Source organism: Toxotes jaculatrix, chromosome 3 (genome assembly GCF_017976425.1).
Source record: "Toxotes jaculatrix isolate fToxJac2 chromosome 3, fToxJac2.pri, whole genome shotgun sequence".
Classification (NCBI taxonomy): Eukaryota; Metazoa; Chordata; class Actinopteri; family Toxotidae; genus Toxotes; species Toxotes jaculatrix.
The window spans coordinates 26,066,628-26,087,893 of record NC_054396.1 but is presented as its reverse complement, the minus strand read 5'-3'; the positions used below and the strand labels follow the sequence as shown (position 1 = coordinate 26,087,893).

General features: G+C 44.4%; 1 protein-coding gene and 1 non-coding gene across 2 annotated transcripts; both read left to right on the top strand.

The window, feature by feature from the left end:
• The first annotated feature begins 520 nt into the window (after window positions 1-520).
• Window positions 521-20,477, top strand: fer1l4 (fer-1 like family member 4). The gene is made up of 49 exons (XM_041033771.1): window positions 521-630; window positions 1,014-1,069; window positions 3,183-3,271; window positions 3,406-3,505; window positions 3,822-3,916; window positions 4,204-4,248; window positions 4,692-4,862; window positions 4,974-5,034; window positions 5,191-5,322; window positions 5,448-5,510; window positions 5,627-5,711; window positions 5,792-5,960; window positions 6,055-6,235; window positions 6,801-6,987; window positions 7,386-7,465; window positions 7,651-7,776; window positions 7,969-8,038; window positions 8,304-8,407; window positions 9,104-9,212; window positions 9,573-9,780; window positions 10,295-10,427; window positions 10,542-10,642; window positions 10,772-10,859; window positions 10,949-11,065; window positions 11,169-11,321; window positions 11,407-11,599; window positions 11,796-11,920; window positions 12,294-12,428; window positions 12,587-12,760; window positions 12,993-13,103; window positions 13,210-13,371; window positions 13,549-13,723; window positions 13,942-14,054; window positions 14,188-14,304; window positions 14,503-14,542; window positions 15,142-15,242; window positions 15,647-15,781; window positions 15,868-15,987; window positions 16,215-16,342; window positions 16,429-16,599; window positions 16,732-16,886; window positions 17,081-17,262; window positions 17,392-17,477; window positions 17,565-17,663; window positions 18,010-18,127; window positions 18,713-18,836; window positions 19,039-19,346; window positions 19,540-19,640; window positions 20,000-20,477. The coding sequence occupies exons 1-49, from the start codon at window positions 552-554 to the stop codon at window positions 20,178-20,180; spliced, it is 6,156 nt and encodes a 2,051-aa protein (XP_040889705.1). The 5' UTR covers window positions 521-551; the 3' UTR covers window positions 20,181-20,477.
• On the top strand, window positions 18,321-18,393 carry trnak-uuu. The gene has a single exon. It is a non-coding gene; the product is annotated as a tRNA-Lys (tRNA).
• Window positions 20,478-21,266: the final 789 nt, after the last annotated feature.

Here is a 21,266-nt window from a genome sequence, read left to right as displayed (position 1 = left end):
AGTTAGTGTTAACCAGTGGTGGAGGAAGAATTCAGATCTTAGGTAAAAGAACTAATACCACACAGTAAAAACACTCCTTCACAAGTAAAGGTCCTGTATTCAAAGTCTTACTAAAAGTAAAAGTATGTAAGTATTATCAGAAAACTGTACTTAAAATATTAAAAGTAAAAGTTCTCACTTCAAAACCAGACTTCATGAAAGAAAGACTTACTTTAATTGTGTACTTTAGTGAACTAAAGTAGTTATGATTGAGAACCTTTACATTGTTTTATTGAAGTGAAGGGGCTGAGTGTGTGTGTGTGTGTTTTCTAAGGAGGAAACTAGTTGAGCAACTCTATTTGCTTTCTCAAACATTAGAAAGGGCCTGCCCTAACAGACACACACGCACAGGTACCTCCCATCACCCTGCTGGACAGAAAACACACACAGCAGCAGTTAGTTTCCAGCTGCTAGAGAGAGAAGACAGAAGAGGACAGATGAGACGACTTTAGAGGGACACGATGTAGAAAGACAGGTGAACGCACTGGTGAACAGGTAGAAGGATCATCATCATGTCCATCACTGTGACTCTGGGCAGGATCTCCAACCTGCCGGGACGATCTGACAGAAAAGTCGAACTCTGCTTCAGAGGTCAGTAACACACACTAACTGTCTTTGTATACTTCTGTGGACCCCTCTTTGTTTATATGTCTTCTATTATTAACTGTAACCTACATTATATGTACAAAGGTATGTGGACTGCCCTGTCCATATACTTTTGTCTACTTTTTGTCTGGTCTGTTCACCCTGGCTTGGGCCCCATTGTTCCAGTAAAGGGAAATCATAATGCTACTGTATACAATGATAATCTAGACAATAGTGAGCTTCCGGCTTTGTGTAAACATTGGCAGCAATCCAAGAAGTATTCCGATTATCTGATAAACAGATTAGTCAACTGACAATTAGGTTAGCAGAGCCTGAAGCATCAGTACTGTTGTCATAGTAACCTGTCCGTCGGTATGTCTGTCCTCCAGGTTTCACCCATAAAACCAGAGTCCTGCAGTGTGAGAACCTGGCCATCTTCAACGAGGTCAGTAAACCAGATCGCCTGTCCACTGTGGACACATTCACACCAATCAGAACACAGAACAGAGCGATGACGTCAGAACCAGTCAGAGCTGATGGGTTCTCTGCTGCAGTTCTACTGTGATGTAACTGTGACCGTATTGCAGTGAATGGGAAAAATCCCCAACTTCTCTCCACACATTAAAGGCAAAAATGTGTCCATCCAGGATATGTTGAGCTCTCAGGAAGTCAGTGAGCTTCAGTCTGACGTTTACAGACAGTTTAGTTCTTTAGAAGCAGGTGTGAGGACGATGAGCTGCTGAGATTACAGATCACATGACCTGCATCATATTTGTCCTGTGTGTGTGTGAGAGAGAGAGAGAGACAACAGGTAGCTGCAGTTATTTGACTGCTTCAGATTGAAACTATTTTTATGGGACCGATAGGAAACTGTACCACTCCTACAGTGCACACACACACACACACACATATATACAGCCGCTCCTTCAACACACACATGCACACCTACAGCTGATATGATTCTACTTTGTTCTACTGCAGGCTACAGAGAAAAAAACTGTAATTTCCCTGAAGTCACAATGTTTATGCAGGAATTATCGTGCTGCTAGTGGAACTGCACTGTGGATGGCAGTGTCACTTGGTTGGTCCAGACTGAAATATCTCAACAACTATTAGACGTGTTCAGATGAAATTTTGTACAAACACTCATGGTCCTCAGAGGACAATTCCTAAAGACTTTGATTATTGCACCATGAGGAGGTTGAAGTATTTGTTTTTGAGTGAAATGTCAAGCATTTATCGTCCCCCTAGAGGATGAATTTTAATAACTTTAATGGTCCTTTGGCTTTTCATCTAACGCCATCGTCAGGTCAAACTTTGAATGTGTCCAATAGCTGCTTTGGCTTGTGACCAAATATCTGCAAAAATAATTCCTGTCAGCTTCAGCTGTGTTTAGTGCTAGTCAACACACTAAACTAGGATACTGGACATGGTAAACATTATACCTGCTAAACATCAGTTTGTCACTGTGAACATGTTGTTGCGTGTTTAGCTGAAAGGGCTTTTGTACCTATGTGGAGCTTCACAAAGTTACTGGCATGGTTGTTGACTCTGACGCAGTCTGCCTTGTAGCATGTTAGCAGACCAACAGCTTTAGCTTAGCTTTTATTTACCTATGAAAAAAAAATTGAAGCATCAGTTTCACTTCAGCTCAGTGTGACTGACTGAAGTTACAGCTAGAGCTTTGCAGAAGTTGATGGATGAATAACTTTTATTTCACAGCTCTGAATGCCAGGATCTCCATAGCAACCATCCCTGAGACTCATGGGTACTATAAAGTTTAGACCCTTACAGGCAAAACTTAAGGAAAAACATGACACATTTTTTTTTTTACCTGATTACAAGAATAGAACATGACATTAGAGCTCAATGGTTCAGAGTTTGAGGTCTTCCTGAAAACAAAATTTGTGCAGTTTTACAAAGGGAGAAAATATTTGTTGAACTGAAGCCTCCACCCGTTTCATTACATCACCACCCGTTTGTTGACATGAACACTGCCGACAGGTCAGATAATGTAGTTACAGTTCTGAGTATCTGAATATCTCTGTGCAGCTACTGAGTCAGGCTGTATTTGTTCTTCAGGTGTGACCGGGTGAGTTTGTGCGCACCTAAGCCTAACACACAGTGATTAATAATTGTAGGGGAAAATGTCCAGTGTAAAGACAGAAACAGTCTCTTCCTTCTTGCTCTAGTTTGAGTTTTTCATTGTCGTAAACAGAAGTTAGCAGGTTGCTTGATTGGGCAAGACACTTAAACCCATTTTGCTGCCAATGTCTGTGTGTATGGTGAAAAATGTAAACTGCACTGTACAAATACATCTGCCAAATTTGTAATTCACTTGACCATGAATTCACTCGTGACTTCACACAGAGGAGTGGTAAATTCAAGGTCCAGTTACTTAGTCATTTCCGGGTCTTGTGATCTTATCCCATGGCCTTCTCAAGTAAATAAAACCTGTTCACCCACCACACTTACCCCAGGGCAGTGCTTCTCTGTTATTTTCTGTTACGACTTACAGTGAAAGTAAAGTAACCTGGTGTGTGTGTGTGTGCACGCAGCATTTCCGTTGGCCTTACTATGGTAAAGTGGTCAGAGATGAAGTTTTGTCCGTCAGTGTTTACAACTGCAGTAAAATCTTCTCTAACAGGTAACACACACACACACACACGCACACACACACACACACTCAGATGGATTTTAAGTTTGACCTATATGACAACAATGTGTTAATGTATATGTACTTGTGTGTGTGTGTGACTGTGTGTTTGTGTGTTTGTGTAGACTGCTTGGTAAACTTGTTGTCAGTCTCCAGCATGTTGTTACTGCAGGGAGGCTGTTGCTACGGGAACCACTCACTGATGCCAACTACAGCCTGACTGATGTAAGGACACATACACACAAACCAAGTCCTCCAGCCTACACGACCATACAGGTCGTTTGTCTTGTGTTGGCCCCAAAAGATGATGATGGGTACGAAACAGGAAATTAAGAGCAGTTTCCTGTGTTAAAGTAAAATATTGTCAAGATTGATGCTGTGTCACGCGGCCACTAGATGTCGCTTATCAATAAAATGGAACCATGGATTGTAATAAGCTTTCACAAACAGCCTGTGGGGACAGAGATCAACCACGGTCAGAGATCACTGACGATCACTGTGGTGGACCTCACTTTGGTTCCTTCTCTGTCTCTCTTTGTAGATCTATGTAGAGCTGGATATTCGTTTTCATCCAGTTGAGGGAACTGCAGGAAGCTGGGAGGGACTCGACTTCCTGAGCGTTGAAGACAGTGACGAGTAAGATCATGTCCACACTGGACTGGGCACTTTTTAAAACATATTTTTCCCACAAAACTATAAAACACAGTCTCTGGTTGTGGTGTGGATGAGAGGCAGCAGTGTTAGAAGAACTATTTTTATTTTAAATCCTCTTCTTCGTCTTCTCCGGACTCAGACGAGACCTGTATTAATAAATCAAAGACCTCCAGATCAACTGAAGATCAACCGAGGGAGCTCTGACCAGACTGAACAAACAATTCTTTTCTCTCATTTCATTTTGTTTCTCGTCCTTCCTACATCCTCAGATCAGCTCTGGTCATCAGGAATGAAGGATTTGATGAGCCTAGCAGGTGAGAATTTACACCACTCACACATGCATTTTCTCAGCTACGCGAGTCCTCAGTACTGAGTAACAACATCCCCACGCATTCCTCCTTTGGTCCTGATGGGGAATGAGTGAACATAACTCATTTTAAAGACAGTCTTCTTTACCAACACTCACTTGAGAAGCAGGACACATGAACAGAATAAAAAGAATTCATCCTCTGCATTATCAGCCTCACACTACAGAGCAGAGACCTGAACGCTTCCCTGGACATTTAGGAGCCATTTTTTATCTGAAACCTCCACAAAAAGTCTCTCCCACTCTTCACTGGCTTTAGCTACTCCACACCGCAGTAGTTTGTTGAAGATTACTGAGACCTACACACTGAACAGCTTACAAACCCCGTCCCTCCACTGCTGACAGAAGGATAAAACAAAGCACACAGAATCTCTCTCTCTCTCCCGTCAGTAAGAAGACTGTCGCTCGCCCAGATCAGTTGGAGAGAGAGGCTCGTCGCCTGGGGCGAAGCCTGGTCCGGACTGGGGATGAGGACGACGACGACGATGACGATGACGATTATTATGATGATGACCAGATGGACCTGGAGGCTTCCAACATCATCGTCACTCCTCTGCTGAGGTCTGGTCACCTGACTGACTGTATACTTGAGTTTTATCAACTCACCTGGGTGCAGTAAAAATGATCTGCTGTCAACAACGTATGTGTGTGTGTGTGTGTGTGTGTGTGTAGTCGTTGCAGGCCAATGTCCAGAAATGTTGTTGCAGGGACGCCCAGAGTCCAGAGCTTCCAGGTGAGTTCATTCATCCATCCATTTTTTTACCTTTCTTTCCAGGTCCATGTTACAATGGCAACAATCTGAGCAGCACAGCCCAGACACCTCAGTGGCTGTAACTGATATTTTCATAACAATAACTCAGATGACGTGTGTGTGTGTGTGTGTGTGCAGGTGAATGTGAACATCATGGAGGCTCAGAAGCTCGTTGGAGTGAACATCAGTCCTGCAGTTTTCATCAGAGTGGGAGATCAGAAAAAACACACAGCGACACAGAAATCTACCAACTGCCCCTTCTACAATGAGGTACTGGAGAGAGTGGACAGGACAGTAGAGAACAGCACGGGACTGAGGAATACAGCAAAGTGCAGTAGAATTCATTATAGTACAGTAGAAAGCTTTACAGCTGTTTACCTCCTCTGCTCTTTCAGAACTTCCAGTTTGAGTTTCAGGAGGCTCCGCAGATCCTCTTCGATAAAGTCATAGAGATAAAGGTCCGTTCTATTGCTGTTTTGTTTTTGTTTTTTTCATTTCTGTTTCTACTGCTGTTACCATGGTGACAGACCCAGGCACGGCCAGATCAATCACCTGTGATGTCACCTCCTCTCAGGTGTTCCACAGGCGGACTCTGGCCTTCCTGATGACCCACATTGGAACCTTTAAGATTGACATCTCCACCGTGTACAACCAGCCAGGTACCAGTACTGCTTGCATCGCACTACTCCGATTAAAATACTGCAGTATTCACTGACCTCTTACCTCTCTGCATAACCAGACCATCGCTTCTACCAGAAGTGGGCTCCTCTCACTGACCCGGCAGACACCAGGTCAGGGGTCAAAGGTTATGTGAAGGCCAGCCTCAGTGTGCTGATGAAGGGAGACACTCTGAACATGCCCAGTCAGCCACCGCCCTCCACGCCTGGAGCCAATGAGGATATAGAAAAGTCAGTAATAATATGTAATATTGAGGCTAATAAATTTGAACTTAGGAACACCTGGTGCAAGCAACTCTGGGTTCTGATATTATCATTCTTGCAGGAACCTTCTGCTTCCTCGTGGTATGGCCTCTGAGCGTCCTTGGGCTCGGTTCCGTGTCCGGATATACAGGGCTGAGGGTCTGCCCACCATGGAGGACGGTCTGATGGCCAAGATATCAAAGGTCACCGACCGCACAGTCTTCATTGACCCTTATGTACAAGTGACCTTTGCGGGACAGCAGGTATTCAGACATGTACACTTGTTGTTATACTGTATATATTTCCCTCCAAGAGGCAGAACCATGCTAACTATCAGCCACAGAAAGAGAACAAGAACCTTCTAAGGATTTCAGGAACTTAACTTGCATTTAGATTACGGGAACCAAGGAATAAATTTATATTCCTGTATGATACCTTCATGTGCCAATATAATCCCTGTTCCAGGGGGATCGAATTGTTTGAGGGAACAGGAACTTTCGGGGCAGAGTTTGCTGGGCAGAATGTCGCTGATTGGTCAAAGGCAGATCCAGCAGCTACCTCAGCTTGTGTTCTGCTTTATTAAGAAAGTAAGGAAGCACTGGATGACTCTAGTATTAATCTTAGGGTGAAACATGGACAGATAAAGAGAGATGGAGCTGTGTGTGAATCTCCAATCCTTGTGAAGCCATTTGCTTGTGTCCCTTAGAAAGTGAACAGTCATAAACATTGAGTCCCACCACGTTGCACTGTGAAGGAGAGACAGTGGTGGTTGAGAAAGTTCCTGTTCCTGAGTTTAGTTCCTCTGGTTACTTGCGTGTGTTTGTTCAGGGGGAGACTTCAGTTGCCGGCGCCACCAGCTGTCCAGTTTGGAACGAGGAGATCTCCTTTATTGAGCAGTTTCCTCCTCTGGCTCAGCGAATCAGAGTCCAGATCCTTGATGATGCCAAGATGGGAGACATCGCCCTGGCAACTCACTTCCTGGACCTGCAGCAGATTTCTGACCCCACCAGGAACGGTACAGTTCACACATGCACAGAGATACAATATAAGATTCTTTTAACTTTAGTGGTGTTCTACTGAACATCAGGCCTCACGTGCAGAGAGAACCAGGTCTTTATCTGACACCAGCTTATATCAGGAACAATCATTTATTTCTGATTTCACCTGTTTTATGTAGTATATTTTTTTCATATTTTAGTTAGAGACCTACCTATTTTCTGATCTGTTTCTGAGGGCTAAGCTACCGAACAAATGAACAAACTATGAACAAAACTCACCTATTATTTTACTGAACTTTTATTTTTAGCTTTTAATAAAGACCATCCTATATTTGCTTGCTTCCATCATTTAAATACCAGCCCTCTATTGGAGAACTGAAAGTCACAGGGAAATATCTGTCTGTCTTGTTTGCAGGCTTTAACCCCACCTTTGGTCCATGTTGGGTCAACCTGTACGGTTCTCCGCAGAACTCCACCTTGGGAGACGTCCACCAGGCAAACCAAATTTAACCTTATATTTACCATACAGACATGAGAGTCATGTTGATCTTCTCATCTAACTCTTGGCAAGAAAGGAAATGAGAGTATTTCCCAAAATGCTGAGCAAATCAGTGAAAGCTTGTGGGCTGTTCAGGATTAAAACAGACTAATCCAGACTGACCCTGGTCTTTCCTCTCCAGGCTTTGAACCAGGGTCTGGGTGAAGGAATCTTTTATCGTGGTCGAATCCTCCTCGCCCTCTGCGTGGAAGTTTACTCCTCCCCCTCCGCCGTCCCTGTGGATTCAGGCCCAGTCGCCCTGGGAAAGGTTCCTCCTTTCTTTTTTTTCATAACAGTTGGGCTCTATGAACCTTCATAAAATCACAGTGATGATTAAGTCTCAGTTTATCAGAAGGTATTTCCTAGTGCATGTTGCATCAGAGTCAGGATGTTGTCTTGTGTGACCTTAACAACACTCACCTCATCTCTTATGTGACCCTCCTATTCGTGTGTCCTAAAGGTGAAAGGAGCACTGGGGAAACTGGGACTGAGGAAGAAAAGGAGCAGCAAGAAGAAGGAGAAGAAGGAAGGTCAGTCGGCTGAGAAGGAGGAGAAATAGGAAACTAATCTACAAGGGGGAGGGTGTAGTTTCCTATCATCATTTAAAAATGCTGGAGAAATACTAAGCAGAACTACTACATTGTCCCGAACATAAGACACCCCTGATTATAAATGATTGATTGGACTATTACACCTCAGATTAAGATGTTACGGGCCACAGGTGACTTTCTGTTGAATAACACCTCATGTATTTGTAATTTATTTAATTGGTTTGTTTACTTGTCATTACTGTAGCATCCATGGCTACCAGTGGATTGGTTGATGAGTCAGGGGAGGCAGGAGTTGAGGTGCCAGAGGCTGTTACTGTAGAGGTGGAGGAGATCCATCCACTCCCTGAGGTCAGTGCCCTCACCACCAACACCATTTCTGTTTACATAAGCATTTGTTATCAAAGATTTCTTATAGGTCTTTTTTTCTGTGTCCATGTGCTGTTCCTGCCTGTCTTTTTTTCTTTTTTCCTGTCTTTCTCAACTTCTTTTTTGCTCATTTGTTCACTTTGCCCATTTTTTTTTTGCAACTTCTGCCTCCTCTTCCCTCTGTCTCAGTGCCCCCCTCCCTGCTCTTTTTTTACCTTCTATATTTAAATATTGAAAGAGAAGAACTGATGATGAAAGCTTTCTAACCATGAATCACCCAGCAGAAGCTGACTCAGTCCCAGCAGTGGAGAGCGGAGGAATGTTAGAATTATGTTTGAAAGGATTTTTAACATGCAGTTTCTTCACAGTGATTGTCAGGAAACATGAGACATTATTTGGTCTGGCTGGGGTAAATTTTATCAGCAGTAAATTGTTGGAATTTCCTTTCATATGTTTTTACATCAGAACCAGGAGGTTAAATAAAATAGACATTTTTAGGCATAAATACAATGTGCAATCGAATGTTATCTGCATAGCAATGACAAGAAATACCTTTGAAACTACAAATTTGCCTAAGTGGGAACATATACAATATAAGGCAAATAAAAGAGGTGCACAACGGTGTCTGAGGCTGACATCCTGCAGCTCTCAGATTCTTCTCTTGTTCTTCATCCTCAGGGTTTCCTGGGGGAGAGGGAGGAGTTTCTGCTGTTCGCATCTCTCTTTGAAGTCACCATGTTAGACCCATCTGTTGGAACCAGACCACTGACCTTTGAACTCTCCATAGGTGAGAAGTCCATTCTCTGCCATGGATATGAGAACTGTTTACTCACAGACACAACTGTGCCACTAACAATCATTTTCATTTTTGATTAATCTGTCCAACTAAAACATTTTTCATTAAATAACAATTTGATTAAAAATTGGTTCAGGTTAGCACCCTTTGGGTATGTTTTGAATGAAAATAGAACTCACTTTTCTAGATTCTGGGAAAGTTTTACAAATATAAAACTTCCAGAAATTAAATATTAATGGAAAATATAATAGAAAGAGTAATAACGTACCATGTTTGTAGTTGGAGGTGTCCTGTCCACAGTATTCCCAACATCAAACCCCTGATCTTCACCAGCTGTTCTGTTTATAACAGGGAATTATGGGAAGGCAGTGGGAGTTCGGAGATCCAAGAAGAGCCAGAGCAAGGAGGAGCTGAGAAGGAGCAGGGAGGATCTGAATGAGGAGGTGCAGGGTCTGCTGGATTCAGAGGACGAGCTGGACAAAGAGGGGGTGCAGAATCCTGAACCTGAGAACAGATCAGTGTCTGCTCCAATGAGACCCCAGCCCACCGAGTACGACAGGTAAATTCCACTTCACCTACACAGGTAAACGAGTCCACTGTCCATCCAACCATTTCTGGACACTTCTCCGGGATGAGTGGTATCAGTGGTATCAGGCCAAGTAAGATGGCCTAGACATCCTTCTCTCCAGCCACCATCTCCAGTGGCTCCTGGGTGATCTCAGAACATTTCTTGGCCAGATGGGACAGATAGTCTCTCCAGTGTCCAGGATCCATGAGGTGGCTCCAAATCAGCCCTAAATATAGAGGGTGTCACGCGCTGTGGTTCAACAGGGAGACTATTGTCCATTATTGACAGTTTTGGCAGTTCCATCCATGCATGTCCAGATGTCAAAGTGTCCTTGAGCAAAACACTGAATCTCAATTGCTCCCCAGTGGTTAGGCAAATGCCTTGCGTGGTGGCTCATTACCATTTACCATTATATGGCGGTGATTTTTGGAGGAGTAATTATTGCACCTACAGGTAACTACTACAGAAACACTGCCCACTTCCTGTCTGTCTGTCTGTTTCTCAGGTCATTCCAGTGTCTTCCCCTCCAGCCCCCCTCCATGAGACAGAAGCCTTGTCTGTTTGTCTGGAGTCAGTTTGAAGATCACAGCTTTCGTCTCTATCAGGCAAACTGGCTCAGTAAGATGGCCGACAGACTGGTGAGAGACAAGTGATCTTTAATTTCCGTTTTATTAACACATGAAGAATGACGTGGTGTGTATTTGGCAATGCCTACCAACCGTGGTGTCCTCTGCTCTCCACTCCTTGTTCAGGAGATTGGTCTTGATGAGGTGGAACGTCTCCTGAGGAGGCCGAGGAGTAAGGCGAAGGAGCGTTTGGTGGAGGTGCTGCTGGAGCTGGTGGCCTCCTGCAAGTCAGTTTCCTCTTGAAAACTTGAGCAAAATAGATTCAGTTTGATTTGTCCCCATAACTGTCCCCCTGTCTGTCTCCTTTTCTGTCTTCCGTCCTTCCTTCTCCTGTCTGTCTATCTGTCTCTCTGCAGACAGTTTAGTCTTTTCTCAGACAAGAGGTCTCCGTCTCGTCCCAACAACCTGGACAGATGCAGGAAGGAGTTTATCAAGAAGAATTTGGTGAGTCTGTTCCCACCTGTATCTCTCTACCTGTCACTATCTACCTGCCTATCTATAACCTGTCTGACTGAACGTCTGACTGTCTCCAGGTCCTGCTGGCCAGACAGGCAGTGAGGGCCAGGCGGAGGGTCACAAGGCGGACGGCCAAACAACGGCTGATGGATGGCAGGAAACTCCTGAATAAACTCCGTCTTCTGGCCAAAGAGGTCAGAGGTCATAGAGAGGTCACAACTAATATAAGGTTGCAGTATGTACAGTATGTCTGAGATGTGACAACCCCGCACCCCACCTGTCAAACTCTCTCTCCAGCCCCAGAATACCACCCCGGATGCATTTCTATGGCTGCTGAGTGGAAGCAAGCGATTGGCTTATGTCAGGATCCCCGCTCACTCCATCCTGTTCTCATTGGTGGAGGAGCAGAGGGGGCGGGACTGCGGCCGAGTCACCACCCTCTACATGAAGGTAACCCTTCTATCTCTAAAATCGTCAGTGACACTTGCTGTTTGCTGTTCATCTCACCCGTCTGTCTTTGTCTCTGTCCTCCCAGTCTCCAGGAGGTACAGCGAGTGAGATCTTTGCGAAGCTGGAGGTGTACTTGTGGCTCGGTCTGGCCAAGTACAGTAAAGAAGCCACCAACTGCTTGCCGGAGGAGTTCCTGCCGGTCGATGAGGAGGATGAGGAGGAGAGACGGCTGGTCCCCGTGGGGAACAGGAAGCTTCCAGTTAGTCTGTCCTGCCAGGGTGAGTCACCTGACCTCCTCCAGCAGGGTGATTGCTCAGGACTTCCTGTCTGTCCTTAGAATAAATGGAGAAATGTCTGTACTTCAAAATAAAAGCCCTATGATTAGTTTTATTTTGACTTGTTGACCATGAAGCTTTAGTTGGACTCATCAGCAAATGGTCTGTTATGTGAAGGTAGAGTTCTCTTTCTCTGCAGACAGCAGGTACTTCCAGCTACGATGTCACCTGTACCAGGGGCGTGGCCTGATGGCAGCTGATGACAACGGCCTATCAGATCCCTTCGCCAAGGTCCTTTTCTCTACCCAGTGCCAGGTCACCAGGGTAGGTACAGCTGTCCCACTGATTAAAGGGTTCAATTGTCCATTTGTTGCATTGGCAAACTGATTTCAAGTTCTGATAAGAGTTAAATATGTATTTTTTTAGATCTCACTTTACATTTATTTCAGGATTCAGTGTTTAGTACTACATCACAAAATGAGTGTTTGTCTCTGTTAAAATGAAATTAAGCTTGTTTTTAATGTATGAAGTTTACCTAAAGTCTGTGCAGCACACGCAGCAATGTCCTTTAGTCCTCTGCTATGCTCTAAAAACCCTTGATCTTTAGCTGAGCTTGATGGGTGAAATTGGTGGAGTACCCCGTTAACACACCCATTTTTTAAAAATACATATTTTCTATGTTTGTGTGTTTGTTCAGGTGTTGTCTGACACACTCTCTCCAGCCTGGTGTGAGTGTTTGCTGTTCGACAGAGTCCTGCTTGAGGGATCGAGGGAGGAGCTCCAACGAGACCCGCCCCTCATCATCATCAGCATCTTTGACTACGACTCAGTGGTAATGCTGACCTTCTTCTTCTTATGTCATTACTATTATTATTACACATTCATTCACAAAGTGATATCAATTTGCGAAATTTCCCAACTTGGGATGAATAAAGTATTTCTATTCTATTCTATTCTATTCTAACTGCCTCTGTGTGTGTGTGTGTGCAGGGAAGTCCAAAGCCTCTGGGTCGGGCTTTTGCTGAGCCGGAGTTTAAACCCGTGGAGCAGTTCTACCAGAAGCCCCGCCTCCGTTTCTATGACATCAGCATGGGCAGGGCCCCTGCCGGCGAGCTGTTGGCTGCCTTTGAGCTCATCGAGTTGGACTACTCTGGGTTTGGAGAGGTGACACCTGTTAATCCACAATCAATCAATTAGTGTCTCTCTATACCATCGTTTCTCTGTGTTTGTACCTTTTTATTGGAAATGTGGCAAATAAGATAATTTTAGAATAAAAGAATCAAAACTTTCCTACTATTTTAGCAGTTTTGGACAGTGTTAGCACTTTAAGGAGGGTCTGTGTTCAAAAACAGACGATCTCACATTCAGATACTTGAGTATCATCTCTCCCTTGCAGCCCTGCCTCCCCAGGAGTGTGGACCCTCAGGAGCTGACCTACGACGAGGAGCAGAGATGTTACAACATCCCAGAAGGAGTCCGACCTGTTCTGAAGACCTTCAGGATCGAGGTTTCACAAACACACACACACACACTGAGTGTTCACATGTTAGTTATGTTTGAATATTTATGGGACTTTGCCTGTGTGTTTCTGCTGTGTGTGTGTGTGTTTTCAGGTGCTGTTCTGGGGTCTGCGGGAGCTGAAGAGGGTGCAGCTGTTTGAGGTGGAGCGCCCCCTGGTGAGGGTGGAGTGTGCAGGACAACAGCTGGATTCTGAAGAGATCGAGAGCTACAAGACTCACCCCAACTTCAAAGAGGTGGTCCGCTACATCGACGTGGTCAGTTTCACTGCTAATGGTTACTGATATTAGTTTTGGCTACCAAGGTCAAATCCTGTCTTCTTTCACTGAATTGGGGGGCCACACCCGGTGAATCCATTGGATGCATACAGAATAGCTAACAGTCAACATCTTCCCTAACATCTTCCCTCCTGTTTTCCTGTCCGGTCTGATCAGGAGCTGCCGGAGCAGGCCTACCTCCACCCTCCTCTGACATTGTTTGTGGTGGAGCATCGAGCCTTCGGTCGACTCGCCCTGGTCGGGTCCCATGTGGTCCAGAACCTTATGGACTATGCCCCACCCGAGCTGGGGGGCGAGCAAGAGGAGGAGGAGGAGGAGTATAAACCAAAAGGTTAGAGCTAAGAAGTGATGGAGGCAGGAATTTGTTTTGAATACATTTTTGTACAGGTCCTACGGATGTTTCCAGAATCTTTACATCAGCATTTTGCCATCATCTGCATGATAACAAAGTCTGAGGCGTTATAACTAGATGTTTTTCACAGCAGTGTCCTCATAGCTGACTTCTCTTCTAAGGTTTTACGGACACGGTTTCTTTGTATGTTTCTCCAGTCAAGCAGAACCCGATGAAGATCAACACCCTGTCGTCGGTGCAGAATATCGGACTCAGCGGCCTGTCAATCAAACAGTCAAAGATTCCCATCAACCCCATCAAGCTGGTTAATGTACGTATCTTAATCTCCTCTACTTTCTACTCTGGTTGTTAAAAACTCAAAGCCAAAACTGTTCAGACAAAGTTAAACCAGATTTAAACTGTATAAGGTTAAAGAATGTTGATGCTTGTCCCACCTCCTCCAGGGTCCTCTGAAGAAACTGATGCAGATGGGGGAGGAGCTGGAGGAGGACGCTCCTGAGAAGGAGGAGTTGGACTGGTGGTCCAAATATTCCGCTTCACTGGAGGAGCTGGAGAGACAGGTGAGGCTTGATTTTGTTACCTGGGTCTGGGCTCAGGCCGCAGGGGTGGCTGCTGCCCAATCCACAATGCACCGAAGTCCTACGGCACCTCCCATGGGTGGTGGGCCCACAATACATATTTTACCTTAAAACAGAAGAATAATTGCAGTAACTAATCGGTCATTTACTCAGCATGTCTGATGTGTTGTTTGTGTGCAGGCTGCTGAGGAGGAGGAGATGGAGGAAAATGCAGAGACGGGTGCGGGTAAAATTATTTAAACATTATGAAAAGAGCAATAACACATACGGCTCTTATTTCCAATCAGCAGCTGAGGGTTGCAGGCAGAGCTCAAGTGTGTTCGGCTGCAGTTCCTCCAATGACCACTAGATTCTGCTGTAATAAAAACTCAGACTGTCCTGAGGTGAATTGGAAACCCCCAATGTTTCTCAACAAATAAAAAGAGAATACAGTTTTTACAGTTCAGCTCTGAGGAGGTCAGTCATCTTCTTTCAGAATCCATTTTCCATTTAAGAGGCACTCTGCATTGCCAAAAATATGTGGACATGTGGTGGTTGAGTGTGTGATTCTAAAAGGAAAGGCATTATTCTGCAACTCTAACAGCCTCCACTGTCCTGGGAAGGCTTTCAAGCAGATTTTGGAATTTGGCTCCAGGGATATGTTCCCATTCAGCCACAAGCACATTAGCGAGGTCCAACACTAATGATGAGCAAAGAGGCTTGGCTTGCAATTGGAATCCCATTTCATCCCATAGCTGCTGAATGGGATTTAAGTCAAGGCTATGTGTGTGAATCAACACACAGTAGAACATACTGTGTTTTTTTTGTTTTTTTCTTCAGACAGAACGAATCTGACCATGGCAAACATTGAAGAGGAGGAGGAGGAAGTTGTGGTGGTGGAGATTGAGCCTCCCAAACGCAAGAAGATCGCCACACTAAAGGTGTGATTGATAGTTTACGGTTAAACCCAGTGCACACAAATTAATTCTCAAAAAACAGAAACGTTATCTGAAAGAGACCTTGGCACTGGGTCCTATATAAAAAGTGGTGGAGGAGTCATGGTCTACTTGAATCCACTTGAGAGACCAGCAGCTTTTTATATAGTTGGAACCTAAGGGATCTGATTAGTCTGAATGTAATTTGGACCCAGCCTGATTGTTGTCCCAAATCAGTGCATACTAAGGAACCCAGGTGGACCCATAAAGATCTTTAGTTTAAGACAGAAACATAATTTTCCTCCAACTTAATCAAGATGCTGGGAGACAGGCAAGTGAAGTCAGAATGGATTTTGAGTGACTAGATGTTTTAAATATCTGCCTCTCTGTGTGTTTGTGTGTGTGCTCAGCTGTATGGAGGTGATCTGGAGTCAGAGTTCATGCAGTTTCATGACTGGCTGCATGTCTTCCCGCTGTATAAAGGCAGAGCGAGTGCTGAAGATGAAGAGGAGGATGAAGAGGAGAGGCTTATGGGAAAGTACAAGGTACTATGGATGGAGAGTTGTTTGTCCCTCTGGCTGTCCCTTACTCTGCTGAGAACTGTTCATTATTCCTTACTCTGTCTCCTCAGGGATCCTTCCTGGTTTATCCAATTGATTCAGGAGATGAAGAAGACACCAAATGTCAGATCATAAATGGAATCCCCAAAAATTCACCAATCAAAGTCTTAGTCCGAGTCTACATCGTCAAGGTACTTGTCTCTTTGTCCATCCCCAGCCTGTCTTTGTCTTACTTGCTTGAGCAGTCCAACATTTCATGAAATCTCCTTGCTACAGAGCAGCTGTTTTCATGCTCCCATTGACAACTTCCCTGTCTAAAGCTCCATTATGTTGGGTTTATATTTGTTTAAACCCAGCTGGTACAGTGCATTCTACTATCAGTTCTACTTTGTGTTCTACTGTCCCTGTTTGTGTCCAGGCAACCAGTCTGGCTCCCACAGACCCGAATGGTAAAGCCGACCCATACCTTGTGGTCCGAGCCGGACAGCAGAGCCTAGACACCAAAGATCGATACATCCCGAAACAGCTCAACCCCACGTTCGGAGAGTCAGTACCTGTCTGTACTACCTGTACCTGTCCAACTGTCTCTGACTGTCTGTCTGATTGTCTGTGCGTCTGACTTTGTCTTTCAGGGTGTTTGAACTCAACGTATCTTTCCCACTGGAGACAGAGCTGTTTATCACAGTGATGGACCATGATCTTGTGGGGTCTGACGACGTCATTGGCGAGACACGGGTTGACCTGGAAAACAGATTCTACAGTCGCCACAGAGCCAGCTGTGGCCTGGCTCTTTACTATGACACGTTAGTACACCTACATCACTTTTTCAACATGTTAGCACCAGTACGTATCAGGAACAATCATATGTGTTATGTCCCTTTTAATGTTTACCTGTCTACCTGTCTGTCCCTCTATCTGTCCCTCTTTCTCTCCAGTGACGGCTATAATATGTGGCGTGATGCAAAGAAGCCATCGGCCATCTTGGCTGAGCTTTGCAGGAAGAATGGCATCCCGTCTCCGGAGTACAGAACATTTGAGGTCAAAGTCCTCAACAAGATCTTCAAGATCCCACAAGAGGCAGTACCTGAAGGTAGGACAGACAGACAGGTAGAGAGACAGCCAGGCCAGCAAAGTGGAGGTAACAATACTACTAGTAGTATTGTTACCAGTACTTGTCCTAAGCAGCTTTACTGCTACAGCCTCCAGTTGTACCAGCTCTAAGAGGACTAACAGCAGTAACAGTATAAATAGCTCTAACAGGAATGTAACTGTTGTTGTCGTCAGGTTTGCTGAAGAAGAACCAAAGGTCTCCAGAGGAGGAGGCAGAGATGGAGGAGCATGCAGCACTGAGTGTGCTGCACCGCTGGGGGGAGATGAAGGAATTCCTCCCTGGAGCCGTCCCTCTGGTCCCAGAGCACGTCGAGATCCGGTCTCTGATGAACCAGGACAAACCTGGACTGCCACAGGTAAGCAACAACAACACAACACCAACAACAACGATACAAAGTCACAACAACAATAACAACAACAACAACAACACAATGTTACTGGTATTACTAAACGTCATCAGCAGTTTGTGTATGTGCATGTTGCAGGGTTACCTTCACATGTGGTTGGACATGTTTCCTACTGACATACCGGCTCCGCCCCCTGTTGACATCAAGCCCCGCCAGCCTGAACAGTAGGTCCACACACTGTCGAGTACAGTAAAACAGAACAGACAAGGAATTGCAGTGTGTAACCTTTGTTCTTGTTTCCATGGCAACAGGTACGAGTTGCGTATCATCATCTGGAACACAGATGACGTGTTTCTGGACGACGTCAACCCGTTCACCGGTGACCCGTCCTCCGACATCTATGTTAAAGGGTTAGGTTCACACACACACACACAACATAATACAACAGAGGAAGGAAGATGGAGGCCAGACACATCAGTTATTCCTCTTCCTAAAAGCTGTTTCTCTTGCAGCATTAAACTGCAAACCATTTGTTTGAAAACAGGAACAAACATTGCTGGGTAGGAATGAGAAACTCTGGTCCATTTCTGTCTGAACTCAAGGAGCCATTTATTAAAACATTATGAGATTTAATGGTAAATCCTACCTTGTTATCACTGTAAAGTGTAGCAGCAGTAACTAAAGGGGATGGCCCAAGTAAATGGCCAGTTAGATATTTCTTTGACGGCTCCGTGTTCTGTTGTGTTCTCTGTGCAGGTGGATAAAGGGACTGGAGGGAGACAAACAGGAGACTGACGTACACTTCAACTCTCTGACTGGAGAGGGAAACTTCAACTGGAGATTTGTGTTCCGCTTCGACTACCTTCCTACTGAAGTACGCAATTGTTGTGTTTAGATCACTTCAGAGGACATTACTGACTTACCCTTAACCTTAACCATCACAACTGAATGCCTAACCCTGACCCTAACCTAAACCTAATTCTAACCTTAACCCTAAAACCAAGTCTTAACCCTCAAACAGGCCTTTAAAGGTTTGTTTGAGATGAGATGTGAGTTTTATTGTCTGAGCCCAGATAGCTCAGTTGGTAGAGCATCAGATTTTTAATCTGAGGGTCCAGGGTTCAAGTCCCTGTTTGGGTGAATACTCTTTTTCTGGGGAGGCTGTGATGCAGCAAGTAAAGAGTGCAGCTTTGGACTTGGGACTGGCCTGAGATCGGATGGTTTGATGCCCCTGCCAAGCACAATGGATATGGGTGGTGGTGGTGAAGGAGACGTGCCCCCCCCCACAACCTCGGCTGTGGTGCCCCAATCCACCCCAGCTCTCCAGGCGCCATAGTAGGCAGCCCTCTGCCCCAGTGACTTTTTTTTAAATGCAGAGTAATTTCCCCAGTTGAGGGATAATAAAGAAATAAAAACTTAAGTTAAAAAAATAAATAAATTTCCTCCTCTCATCCTGCAGAAAGAGGTGGTGTATAAGAAGAAGGAGAACATCTTCTCCCTGGAGGAGTCGGAGTTTCGACAACCAGCTGTTCTGGTGCTGCAGGTGTGGGACTACGACCGCATCTCCGCCAACGACTTCCTGGGTGAGAATATATAAGTATGCAGAAATAAATGTGTACATTTGGGTGAATTGAGAGTTGCCTTACTGTGGACCTGAGTGGTTTCATGCCCTTTGATTTAAGATTACATTACATTACAGAGATCCCGTAATGTCCAGACACAGGGAACATCCTCTTCCTTCTTTTCCTCATCCTCATCGTCATTGCTTTGTTTGTCCTTTTACAGGCTCCATAGAGCTGCGTCTCAGCGACATGGTGCGACCAGCGAAGTCGTCCAGTAAGTGCACGATTGAGATGGCAAAGGATTGGGCCAGCCCCCGATTCTCCATCTTTCGCGCCAAGAAGATGAAGGGTTGGTGGCCGCTGACCCGCCTGAAGACGGTTGAGGACTTCGAGCGGGAGGAGAAGGAGAAGGAGGAGGCCAAGAAAAAGGGACGCAAAAAGAAGAAGAAGAAGAAGAAGGATAAGAGGAGCCAGCTGAGGCAGGAGGACATCCAGTACACTGACAGCACCGGCAACACCTTCCTGTTAATGGTACGAAAAAGAGCGACAAACTAATGCTGCCTCACAGACATAAAATGCAGTAACTACATGTTTGATCAAAAGCGGGCTGAGACCTCAGTGTTTTTCAGAAGGGACTGGCCATTCTTTGAACAACCACTTTTATTATAATTAAAGCTCATGCATAATATGGTACTAAACATATTCAATAAATATGTGTGTGAAGGGGAAGGTGGAGGCCGAGCTTCAGCTGGTGACATTGGAACAGGCGGAGGCCAACCCGGTGGGGCGGGCCCGCAAGGAACCGGAGCCATTGGACAAACCAAAGTATGTACACTCTCAAGTGCATGTACACTCTCTCTCTCTCTCTCTCTCTCTCTCTCTCTCTCTCTCTCTCTCTCACACACACACACACACACACACTGTTAAAGGACAGGTTCTTTAGGAAAATTCACACAGGTTTTTCTTGCTGTAATTATTCCTTCTGTTCATAGAACTGAAAAGATCTTCTCATAATGTGCTTTCAATTGAAGTAATAGGGAACAAAATCTACAGTTCTTGTTCTTTGCAAACATTCAGACGTTTATCTGAAATTAATATTTGAAGTTTTTAATGCTGGTGTGACTGGACGCGAACCCTACTGTTGAGTCAGCCCAAGTGTAAACAGTGTCCTGTCCTCCCTCCAGTCGTCCCACCACCAGTTTCACCTGGTTCGTCAACCCCATGAAGACCTTCATCTTCCTCATCTGGAGGAAGTTCAAGAAGTTCATCATTGCTCTGGTTATACTCGCCATCCTCACGCTTTTCCTCGCCCTCATCCTCTACACTCTGCCGCAGCACATCTCCGCCCTCATCGTCAAAGGATGAAGAAACATGCGGGGAGTCTTCATCACCTCCGGCCAGATGTCTCAGACTGTCTCTGGTCTCTGATCATGAATCTGAAGCAGTTTGCGACTAACTGACGTCAGATTTACTTCACAGCCTGATTCCTGTGGAACTCAATCAACAAAGCTCCTAATTTAATATTTTCAACACAAACTGTGCTACATTACCCAGCATCCTCTTTGATGTAAACACGACCTGGATAACATGAGGAATAATGAGGAATCTGCTCTACTGTTGGTCGTCCAGAAGAGATTACTGGACACTTATTACTTCAGGCTTTATATATATATATATATATATATATATATATATATATATATATATATATATATATATATATATATATATATATATATATATATATTTGTACAATGTAATTTAAATATTGTTTGTAAAACTGTATTGTAGCACTGGACAAACTCACAGCACATATCTAATGTGATAAATCAGCACCTTTTGTAAACTTAAACAAAAACATGATGGTATACAAGTCTAATTTTGTTGATTGAAAGTAGTTATAGTCACAATTTTTTTTATTTTGAAAGCAAATAAGTTAAAAAGAGCAATAAAGATAGAGAAAATAAATAAGTACATTTTTTTTTGTTTAATTATGCACTGAATCAGAACTGAAAATTATTTTCATGTATACCAATTTCAGAACAATCAATCTGAGTGTTAGCTGCTATTTCTGAGAAGATAAATAAGAATTAATGTCAGTCTGTTTGCAGGAAGTGAACAATACTAAGTTTACGAGATGCTGCTCAATTAGCATTATGCTGTTGTTGAAATCAAAAAATGTAAAGTTTGTCCTGGGGTGGGGGCATTAGCAGGGATCATCGTCTGGAGAGGTCCAGATATTTCATGATGACCTGTCCAGTTGATCATGAGATATCTGTCTGCGTACTAAAGTCTGAATTTTACACGCGATTATGAGAAAAACGGTTTGACTAATGAAGTTGAGGGGAATGAAACTGAGTCAGGACTCGTCCTTCAGATTTTGTCCATGTCTTCACTCTGAGCAACAGGAAGTCAGAATGGCTTGTTTACACACGCTCGCTCTGATTGTTT